Genomic DNA, 11,529 nt, shown 5'->3' on the forward strand with positions numbered 1-11,529 from the left:
ATGAACTCCCTCATGCATTACTTGCATGAGGTTATGAAAATTCAGCTACGTAATCAACCTAGGGGTGTGGTATGAGGGGGGCCCACGGGCCCCCCTTATTTCACAAATTTATAACAAACTCCCTTTTTCGGTAGACCTAGCGCAGTCCGCTCGCTGCGCTCGCTGCGGGCGCGCCGCCGTTTCAAACTCATTTCTTCAGTTCAACTCATTGGTTTATGATCTCCATCTTGCTCAGTTTAACCGATTATTTCAAGTCATTACAGCTTCTAACGGAAATTCAACTGTTCAAATATTCAAACTGAATTGATGTGCCACCTATTGCATACTTTCAGGCGCACACGTGGAAAAAATGACGACGATGCGGCGACGGGGGGGCTTCATTTGGGATTATACCGTGCTGTTTTCTATCGTCGATCCGACAATGTCCAAAAAAATGTTCAAAACGCAGCAGTCTACAGCAGATATTGAAGCTGTAGCTGACAATATACCTGCGGAAGCAGAAATGCTAGTTGAAGATCGAGATGGAGCTTATGTGGATGAAATGGGGTTTCAACGCTATTTATTAATGGAATATGGAGTAAACATCAACGGGAATCTAAGGGCTATTATTGCAGACACAAGAGCAGCAAGAGCATTCATAACAGGTTGACTGCAAAACTTATCAGCAGACAATTTCACATGTATTTAACTGTTCTTTCATTTAATTTTCACAGGTGTAGTAGGACATGCTCGTTATAACAGTTGCCAGAAATGTACCGTCGTTGGTCAATACGGCAGCGTCTGGGACACAAACAACACAACGAACTGATGGAGGATTCAGGCAAGGCGCCTATCCAGAACACCAAAGAACGATGACACCTCTTTAAGATTTAAACTTTTTACATAGTCCAGGATGTCGTGGTAGCGGATCGTTTGCATCTTATCGATCTTAGCATCATGAAGCGACTGCTGGTGGGCTGGCGAAACGAAACACTGGGAAAGATAAAATGGGACCAAACTTAATGTAAAGCAAGCCTTGCAGACGACAAAACTCATGCAATTAATGCAAGAAGAGTTGTTCTCTGATTCACTTGCCAGAAATCGATGGCTGATATGCTGGTATGATATATAATGGTTGTGAAAAATAAATGATACACAGTAGTTGTCTTATAAATGGCACAAATAAAAAGTTATATCTTTGTAACATGATTTCAATAAATACCGTTATTTGTCGATGCTGGGGGAATTTGAAAAGGTACACAGTGATGATGAAATGTCCTGAGCCCGTTTTCAGTTGTTTCGGTGGGTTTCTCATGGATTGTCCCGGTGGATGTTGTAGCATGAATACTTTTTCTCTAAACACTTTATTGGCGGGTGATTTCTGACCAAAACATGCTGCAGTCACCGTCAATTAAGTGTTAAAACCTAAAACACAGCACAATGAAAAAATCAAGCACATTATTAAACTGCATAAACTTCGTCAAATTTTTCAACTACCAACTTCTGGTTTCATGATTTTATACTGCCTACTTTATTCCACGCGTGTAATTTTGAGAAAATTTATCCATCGTTACGTAAAATAAAACAGACAATCAACAAGACACTTTCCAACATCGCCGATGGATCAACCGGTCTGCGCATCGTATGGTATGTATAACGATAAGTGTTCAATCCTCACTAACCAAACAATAAAAATTTCTCTTCAACAGCTACCACCAATGTTATCACGACCACTGTTAACCACGACCGCGACAGTAAAAAAAAAAAAAGAAAGAATATCGAATCAAGTGTGCATTACAGGTAGAGGCTAGGAGAGGGAAGAGGAAAGATAGCGGAATGAGGAGGGTAAAACAGACCTAGAGAGGATATTATTTTTGAACCTAGATGGATAATTTTTTTCGAACCCACTATTTTGAATTTGAACCCACCATCAAATTTGAATCTGACAGCCCGTCAACATCGCTGTCAAATCGGGTCGAAATTTACTGCGTATCGTGCCCTGGATCGACCCGTTTTCGACGCGAAAACGGGTCGGACCAGGCGCCGGAAATATTTCAAAAATCCCCTTGGGCGACAGCTGGACAAAACGTAAACAAACCGAATCACCCCGAACGAGTTCCAGTTCGGTAGTGCAGTTCCAGTTCGGCGTCGCATCAGAGCGGATGGTTAGCAGTGCACGAGGTTCCTGAAAGGGTTAGCTGAAAAGTAAGGTTATCTTAGGCACGGCCGCGTGGTGTCGCCGAGCTGGGGCTCAAGTCAGAGAAATCCTAGCCGACGCACATCTCGTGCTGTTTGAGTAATCAAGTGGATCACGAGTTTCGTGCGATCTGACAAACGGAAGGAAATATTCCTTTCGTTACGGCGGGTGAACAGCCGCATTTTGACTGCGCACTAGCGTGGTTGGCTAGCAGTGCTCCTGGCCGCATGGTGGCAGTCAAAATGTGACGCCTACAGAAAATCAGAATCAACGAAATTCAGAACAACACAGAAAATCAGGACATGTGGCCTTTAGTAGCCAGTCCTTAAACAAAAGAGGTCTATGTCTCCAGGTTAGCTTGCGAAGGCCCAGGAAGCTGGATTCAATAGCCGTACTGGAGTAAATCCTCGCCGAAGTGAAGAAGAAGAAGAAGTTCGGTAGTGAATCAGAGCGGAGGTTAGCAGTGCACAAGTTTCCTGAAAGGGTTAGCGGAAACGTAAGGTTAGCTTGCGGCACGACCGCGTGGTCACGCCGAGCTGGAGCTCAGGTCAGACAAATCCTAGCTGCCGCACATCTCGTGCTGTTTGAGTCAATCAAGCGGACCACGAGTTCTTGTGTCCTGACAAACGGAAGGAATTATCCCTCCCGTGGACAGCGGGTGGACATATGGCTTTTATAGCCGGTCCTAAAGGACGAGCCCGTTCATAGGAGTTCGGACAGAGTCGGTACGCCTCTGATTACGAGTAAACCCCTGGTCACAGCTTTCCGCAACCGCATGCGGTTGCGTTTTTTCCCATGGGAGAGATAGGAGCTGTCATGGGCTGTCACCGCAGACGCAAGACCTTGCGGTTTCTGTACTAAAAAATCAAACGAGTTTGATTCTTGCCGTAGAATCTTGCGTTTTTATATGTCAACAGTAAATATTGTTCCTAGTAGACTTTAATGAGATTGTATGCTCATATAAGTGGTATATTCAAACATTAAAGTAATATTTTTGGCAAAAAGCTGTGCTCGTTTGACAGCTCAAAAACGCAACCGCATGCGGTTGCGGAAAGCTGTGACCACAGGTTAAGGGAACAAACGTTCGACTTAGCGTAGGAGGATATACCCCCAAGTAACATTTTAAGTTTTATCATGGTTCTAACGTTGTTGTTCATGCTCATCATTAAGTCTCATCTGAAGAGTAAAATATCTTAAAGGTTGTGATAAAACCTTCATAAACCCGTTTTAAGTGTAAGAGGGCCCACTCTACAGAACGTTGTCAAATCCAACCCTTAAAACCTTTTCTAGACCAAAAATCACTGATTGATTTTAAGAGAAGGTTTTAAGAAGGACTTAACAGCGTATTTACAGACTCTTCAAGTCTACTAAGATTTTAGACTTAATGAGCGGTTTTATAGCTATCCTCAAAAGGTTTTAAGGATGCCAAAATTATTTAAACTATTTTGCCTGCTGAGAAACCTCTATAAAACCAATTGGACTTGGTACACCCATGTTAAAACATTGATAAAACTTGTTGAAGTCTAATAGGTCTTGGAAATGTTACTTGGGCCCCGACTCGCATAGCGTAACTCGAGGTCCACACTACAGCGCGACGTCCCGTTTCAAAAGTAGCCCAGTTTCGGCAGAACAATCGCGCAAGCCAAGCGCGACAGAGGTAGGAGAGTATGTGGAAATATGTATCACATTGGGGCGCAAACTCGGCAAAAATTTTTTATTGAATTTTTAGGTAGTAATGCATGATATTTGCTTAGCTACGTATTTTATGCACCCTGAGTGAGTTTGGCGCTTCCACATTTGAAATTCACTGAGAAAACAAACTTAAACAAACAACGACGATATTTTGGCCCGCCGTAGGAAGTATATATTTCTCCGTCATCTCCTACTTGTTGAAGAGCAGTTTGTTTACGTTTCGGCACCCGAAAAAACTTTGGTAAAAATATCAATTAAAACGGAGTTTGATAACTGAATTACATTTGTGAAGCCTAAAAATAAGTAGTGCAACGAAAAATCCGATGTTTCGTGAAGAATATTGCTCGTTTTGCTCGCGTTTGTGATTCGGTTTGTTTACGTTTTGTCCAGCTGTCGGTTTGTTTACGTTTCGAATTGACATTTGACAAGAGCTAGCACGATGTCGCGTTTTTCGCTGTTTCTACACTAGCGCGATTTGTGCGACAGATTTTTTGTATGGAGTTCGGCCCCATGTCAGGCGACGTCGCGATTCGTGACGGGACTAGTGATGGGTTCTCGGAACCGCACCCACCGCCCGGAACCGCTTCCGAGCATCTTTAAACCGGCTCCGATTCCGGCTTAGTAAAACCCACGATTCCGTCCAGAGCCGTCCGGAGCCGTCCGGAGTCATCCGGAGTCATCCGGAGCCGCTAGTCGGCAGCCGGAACCGACCGGAGCCGGAGCCGTCCGGAGCCGACGGCTCCAAACGACTCCGGACGGCTCCGGCTCCGGACGGTTCCGGACGGTTCCGGACGGTTCCGGACGGCTCCGGACGGCTCCGGACGGCTCCGGACGGCTCCGGCTCCGGTCGGTTCCGGCTGCCGACTAGCGGCTCCGGATGACTCCGGATGACTCCGGACGGCTCCGGACGGTTCCGAGCTCGGAGTATTGCACCTACCTTATGGAGCCGCTTCCGATATTGGTGGAGTCATTCGGAAGCGGTTCCGATTTTTTGTCGAATTTACCCACCACTAGACGGGACGTCGCGCAGTAGTGTGGACCCCGAGTAAGAAGAAGAAGAAGAAGTTTCAAAAGTAGCCCAGTTTCGGCAGAACAATCGCGCAAGCCAAGCGCGACAGAGGTAGGAGAGTATGTGGAAATATGTATCACATTTGGGCGCAAACTCGGCTAAAATTTTTTATTGAATTTTGAGGTAGTAATGCATGATATTTGCTTAGCTACGTATTTTATACACCTTGAGTGAGTTTGGCGCTTCTATATTTGAAATTCACTGAGAAAACAAACTTAAACAAACAACGACGATATTTTGGCCCGCCGTAGGAAGTATATATTTCCACATCATCTCCTACTTGTTGAAGAGCAGTTTGTTTACGTTTCGGCACCCGAAAAAACTTTGGTAAAAATATCAATTTAAACGGAGTTTGATAACTGAATTACATTTGTGAAGTCTAAAAATAAGTAGTACAACGAAAAATCCGATGTTTCGTGAAGAATATTGCTCGTTTTGTTCGCGTTTGTGATACGGTTTGTTTACGTTTTGTCCAGCTGTCGGTTTGTTTTCGTTTCGAATTGACATTTGACAAGAGCTAGCGCGACGTCGCGTTTTTCGCTGTTTCTACACTAGCGCGATTTGTGCGACAGATTTTTTGTATGGAGTTTGGCCGCCTGTCGGGCGACGTCGCGCTGTAATGTGGACCCCGAGTGACATTTGACAAGAGCTAGCGCGACGTCGCGTTTTTCGCTGTTTCTACACTAGCGTGTTTTGTGCGACATTTTTTTGTATGGAGTTCGGCCGCCTGTCACGCGACGTCGCATTTCGTGACGGGACGTCGCGCTGTAGTGTGGACCCCGAGTCGAGGCCCGCGGGTTTGTAACGAACGTTTGAATTCATTTCTATAACAGAAAACAGTTGAACCTGGATTTAAAACACATTTGTACTGATCAAATCCTACCAACCATATGATTCCTGTATCAGAAAATCTACTGGATTGTTATTTTAAGGAAAAATCTTATCTGTTGAAGCGATGCAATCTTGCATACATCGCATTTCGGCCACGGGTCAGTGTACGCGGGGAACCGGGCGTTAGCAACAGCGCAGCCCATCGATCCCCGTTGATCGGTGTCGAGTTCCACGCGCGCATTGCCCTGTGGCCTGTTAGAGTAAGACGGTTGGACACAGGAGGGAGTGAACCCAACCGAACTAGCCTTAAGTTGGGCGGTATGATCAAAGGCCCCGATGGACCTTGGAGCGCACCGCCAAATCAGTTAGTTTAGCGTAGGGAATAAAGGAAGTTCTGCAGAAAGACGTCCTCCACACGACTACACGACTCCCTCCGAAACTCGGCCCGCTACACTGTGTATTAACAACACCTGGCGTTTCTAAATTGGTTAATCTTTGTAATCGGTACCATCAAGGTAAACAGGCTGCAGTAGCCATATGAAATATTTCTAGGTACAGAAAATAATTTATTCTGGGAATATTTTTGCCATTTTGCACACCGGTTCGTCATCCGGTTTAACATCGCTTGATTCCTTCTTTGCATCCAGCTCGGTAGCCACGAACGACTCGGCGGTGTTTTCCTGTCCCGACTTATCCAACGTACGCTGGTTACTGGCGGAAGTGTCAGCCTTCAGGATTTCTCGCAACGCCATGGTGGCATATGTAGATGTTGGTAGGCGGAAGTCCATAATCACGGCCTTAAGTGAATGTTCCTTTTCTGAGGGATGCAAAATAAACGTTATGTTAACAGATGTGCAACTGTGTTCTACATGCCCTACACTCTAACCTGCCCACGATGCAAACGGTGGCTCGGGAACATTCTTCATTTTCTCCACGTCCGAAAGGATGAGCGTGTCCGTCGGCTTTTCATAGTGTACGATTTTCCAATCCATGCGCTCCGGACGAACGAATAGCTTTCGGTATGCCCCAGTGAGTGAATGTTTTTTAGACTTTCGTTTTAATTTCTCCGATGATAACGATTCTTCACCGAGCGCTTCTTCATACCAGCGGGCACACTCGTTGTCCGGATAAGTAATGTCGTGCCCGGGCAGCGGAAGAATAATATCGAACATGGTGTACCTTCCGGAAGCTATGTCGTCTGCTGAGAGAGGTCGAACCAGGCTCTTGAACGGCGAGGGATCGCTAGATCCGTTCTCCTCTTCCTCATTCAATGGTTGATCGTCTTCGCTCGGCTGTGCTTCGTACACCTCTAGATTATTTAAATCTTCGTCCACTGCAACGGCAGAGGCCTCTTGTTGGGCGGTAGCCTCAACGGTTTTGTCGAGATACACTAAATCGCCTTCCCGAGGTTCAAACCCGTACTCACGTATCCGTCGTGAAGCCACACGATTCCAAATCAAACTCTGATACGCGTGCATGTAAAGCAATCGCACATTTCTAGGCAGATGTTCGATCGCACCAATGTAGTCCTTGTTTCCGTGGTTCGCAAGCCAATGCAAAAGCTGCGCCTCAACCGATTTATTCGTTGAGTGCAACGTTTTCAGTGCTTCCTCAGCGTTTTGAGTTTGTTGCCATACGGAGCGCATTTTTTGCATGTAGTGAGGTTCATCTTCTCTCGGTTGCAATATTAGATCGCAAGCTTCCTTCCAGCTTCCCTTTAGCAGCTCGATTCCCACGCGATAGGTCGGCACGGATGCGCAATTACCAAACCGTTGCAAACCGTAGTAGTTGATGAAACCTTTGTCGCGCAAATGCTCCATCGATGCGTTGATAATTTGGTCCTCTGCCGTTACTTGACGCAGGGCGATACGGAACCGGTTTCCCTGCAGCATGCCAAGCTTGAGGGTGGTTGGTTTGAATGTGAAATTTCCCACGCTGATGTTCGGTAGACCCCGAGCGGCTGCGGCGATCTTCGACGGTTCTCGTGTTTTGATGCACATCCACTGGGTAGTTTTGGCCCGGCGATCCTTCGTACCGGCGTACGTCAGCACGGACGGAGCACAGTGGAGCTTCTGTGAAAGCTGCAGCGTTGCCTGAATGGTGTCGAGATTTTCCTTGTACATCATAAAGTATGTGTACGGATGCGGCCACAACCACTTTTCACGCCGATCGCGTACCGTAGCCTTATCGTATTTGGCAAATCGGATCCACTTGCGGTCGTCACGTGTTACCGTCGACCCAACAACAGCGCTGCCAAAAAGGGCCTTTACTCTAGTGTGTATTGTCGTACGATCCTGCTTGGAAAGTTCGGTCACATCGACCTCTAGAGAGGGCTCGCCTTTCCCGTCCACTATTTCCTGGATGCGCTGCAGATTTTCCGATGTGATCAACCGTATCAGCTGTTCGTTTGGGTCGATTGGACGATCATTATCACCAGTTGCCACATCAACTTCCGGAGAGGGAGGCTTGGGTAATGCTGTTACCGTCAAAAGGGTCTCTACGCCATCAGCGTCAATTTCATTGACATGGAAATCGGAAAATCTAATGAAGCGAAATTTCAACAGTGATTAGGAAACAGCAAATTGAGTTACAGATAGAATAACTAACCTCGACTTCAGAACACCCTGAAAACCTTCCAACTTGGACACGTACTCCGTACAGTGAATATCTTTTTCCGAAATGTACGACGTTCGAACCGTATGAGTTTTTGGCTGGCGATCTCTCCCTCCATACGGGGCGCCTTTATTGAAAGGACCTGATCTTCTTTTACCGTGATTGAATCTTCCTCGATTCATTGCGAAAAATACAAATGATCAAAAAGTGTGCAAGGAAAATAAAGAGTAATTTGTGTTCAACGCTAGTTAAAATAATACTCGTTTACACTTTTCAGCAACCACAATAAAACAATCAGATGCCGGTAGTAGCACGTTGCATTTGTTTTGACTGAACTGACATTTCTCCAAATTGGAAAAAATCCAAAATCCAATCATCTGTGTAGCACAGTACCTCGTTATAATAACCTTGACTTTTAATATTTGAAATTCTTTTCCCTTTTTTATGTAAAACATTTTAGTACATTGATCCAGGTTCGTGTTCAGTGAATAAGAATGCTCTGAATATAAATTTGAAAAAATAAAGATTTACTCTGCACCATGCGCATGGTCTTCAACGAATATCGTGAATAATTTCACTTCTATTTCGTTCGCGGCGGCCATTTTCAATGTTTTTTCACCGGGATACTTGTTTGGCGTTGTTGAAGAGAGAAAGAAGATACAGAAAAGAAACAGAGAATGAAAGAAGAGAGATGGAAGTGAGATGGAAGCTATACTAGAAAGAGTAAGAAAAACGCGTGTTTGGTGAGTTTGAAACTCTTGCATTTTAGTACCGAGTAAGCAGTCGAGCAGCGTAGGTGCTGTGCTTGCGTTCGTTACAACGGCAATAGTTTACGAGTTGTTTGTGCGATTGTTTTCGCGGTTATCACCATTGTTTTAGCAGTGGAACCAGTAAAGGTGTGTTTTGAAGTTTCTTCGCATTTAATTCTGGGCCTATACGATACGACGCATAAAAGTGAACAAATTGTATATTCAACAAATACAATTGGCGTGTCCGCCAACAGCAGTTGTATTACCGATCAAATGTTAAGCTTAGAGGCAGTGTAACTGCAGCAACTGTGAATCAATCAGAACCCCAACTAGAAAGCAGGTATTTTGTGTAGGAAACGAAACACAATTCCAACCCGCGCAAGGAGATCAAGCTCGTTGGACCGGTGTATGTAAGATCGTTTGTCGTTTGACCTCGCTTACTCCTCTATCCTTCTAACGATCGACAACAAAATAGAAGGCACACGCGCGGCCGAGCTTGTTTTGTGTTGCTGTGCGTGTGTGTGGGTGAGAAGAAAAGAGCGGAGTGAAATTAGAAAATTACACTCCTGGAGTAGCAAACGGTGTCGTTCAGTGAAGATTTGTGAAACAAAAAGAAACCGATCAAGCAAGAAATCTGAAATCTGAAAATCATCGATCCCAATTCGTCGTCTTTTTTCCAAGTTAACGAAAAACGTGAGAAGAAAAGCATCATACTGCATGAAACAGTGCCTTCATCTGCCTTTCTTACAACTGCTTGCCGCACAAGTTCAACGGAACAAGCGAAAGATAAATAAAAGTGCACCGTAAAGATAACCCTTGGTGTGTATTTTTGAGATCGTGCATTTTACCACCAGTACTCCCCGTCACAGTGAGCTTGTTTGTGCTGAGTTTGCTAAAAATACGTGCATAAGTGAGTGGGAAATTCGAGCCGCGCGTTTGTTTGGTTAAATTGGTGTGCGTTGCACTTGGGTTATAACCGAAAATTGCGTTTTATTGGATGCACTTTTCCAAAAATTGCATCCCACAAGAATACAAACGTCAACGGTAGTGAACAAAAGCGGTAACGGTGGGCTCCGAAAAGTGGGAAAAAGGAAAACGCGCTTGTTCTGCGGATTGTGAGGTGCTACGTTTTGTTACCAAACATCGACCTGACGCAGATCTCCCAACTGCTGAATCTGGTATCCTGGCAAGCAGCATAAATCGAGTGTGAAGGATACTTATCCTGCGGCTAACATTGTACTGTCTTTTCAAAAGGTAGGTAAGATAATAATGCCCATCACTTATTTCACCATCTCATCTCAAATTAAATCGCCCCGAGAGAGCCGTTCGATGGGTGGAAAACTTAGATTTCCTCCGGCTTAACCCACCCCGAAGGCCGGAGGAAGCCGCCGATTATTTGCATCCGTTCAGGCACGAAAATTATGCTTTTCCGTGGACTATATTTGATTTCAATTTTCTGGAGCAACCAAAACCGAGCGTCGTACGTTACCGGTGTATCGTTTCCGGCGCACCACGCTGTATAATGGCGGTTAAATTGTTTTTTTCCCTTTTCTTTGGAGGATCGGTCCGGGAAGATGCTGGTACTTTTAAATTAAACCACAATTCAGGCTTCAATTTCAGCGTATGTTCCCCGTACCGATTCACTTTCGATACCGTGTAGCCCTAGTCGAAAGTGTTGATCATGCACGCGATAACACTTTGTGAGCATAAGCGTTCCAAATTGTGGGGGAAACTCACATCGTGAGTTAAGTATAGATAACGATGCTTTGAAAAACCAATCAAAGGTCAGACTCTGCCATAGTGATTGATCTATTTTGAGGTGGGTCATTTTTTTATGTACTGTAAACTCATTCTTTTTTACAATTTTATCTATAAAATAGCGTCTAGAAATAAAATCTGCGAACATGCAGTCAGTACTGCAGTGAGTAATACGTTTCGACATTCAATTGCGTGTAATTAGAGATTCCATTCCACTCAGATTGATTCCTTGGAAAACAGTTAAACCAGTGTGATTCATACACTTACTTAAATCGTGACACGAATGGGGGAGGAACACGGGCGTCCCGGAGATGGACAGGAACGGTGGCGTGCGTGATCTGGCCGTGCCATTAATTAACCCACCCGCGGTCGCTTGCACACCGATCGCACTCGGATCAAGGTCAATCTAGGAGCCAATAAACAATTCAAGCCGATCGATAGATGATCATCGAATCGAGAACCGAGAAACGTTAGGCTGCCTAAGGTTGAGCTGTTGTAAAAGAGAACATTCAATGAGCAATGCACGAGGCAGGAAGACGCAAGCTACCTAGAATAGAAGCAAGGCTTCGGGATTCCTTGTCTCATTTTGTAGCATTTAATTACTTACAATCGCTGGCTGGTGTGTGGCATTAATGTGTGTT

The 11,529-nt window shown here is 45.0% G+C and overlaps 1 protein-coding gene across 1 annotated transcript; it reads right to left on the reverse strand.

Moving 5' to 3' along the window:
• Positions 1-6,319: 6,319 nt before the first annotated feature.
• Positions 6,320-8,610, reverse strand: LOC131263048 (pseudouridylate synthase 7 homolog). Its single transcript, XM_058265179.1, has 3 exons — positions 8,376-8,610; positions 6,655-8,309; positions 6,320-6,585 (listed from the first exon to the last, which is right to left on the reverse strand). The coding sequence occupies exons 1-3, from the start codon at positions 8,561-8,563 to the stop codon at positions 6,335-6,337; spliced, it is 2,094 nt and encodes a 697-aa protein (XP_058121162.1). The 5' UTR covers positions 8,564-8,610; the 3' UTR covers positions 6,320-6,334.
• Positions 8,611-11,529: the final 2,919 nt, after the last annotated feature.

Source organism: Anopheles coustani, chromosome 2 (assembly GCF_943734705.1).
Source record: "Anopheles coustani chromosome 2, idAnoCousDA_361_x.2, whole genome shotgun sequence".
NCBI lineage: Eukaryota > Metazoa > Arthropoda > Insecta > Diptera > Culicidae > Anopheles > Anopheles coustani.

What these genes read in the sequence shown, in the direction of transcription:
- LOC131263048 (XM_058265179.1), bottom strand. Translation starts at nt 8,563, where the DNA reads ATGAATCGAGGAAGATTCAATCACGGTAAAAGAAGATCAGGTCCTTTC. An exon ending in CAGGGTGTTCTGAAGTCGAG is followed by an intron (nt 8,310 to 8,375) that starts GTTAGTTATTCT and finishes TCGCTTCATTAG; the next exon opens with ATTTTCCGATTTCCATGTCA. An exon ending in ACCGTTTGCATCGTGGGCAG is followed by an intron (nt 6,586 to 6,654) that starts GTTAGAGTGTAG and finishes TGCATCCCTCAG; the next exon opens with AAAAGGAACATTCACTTAAG.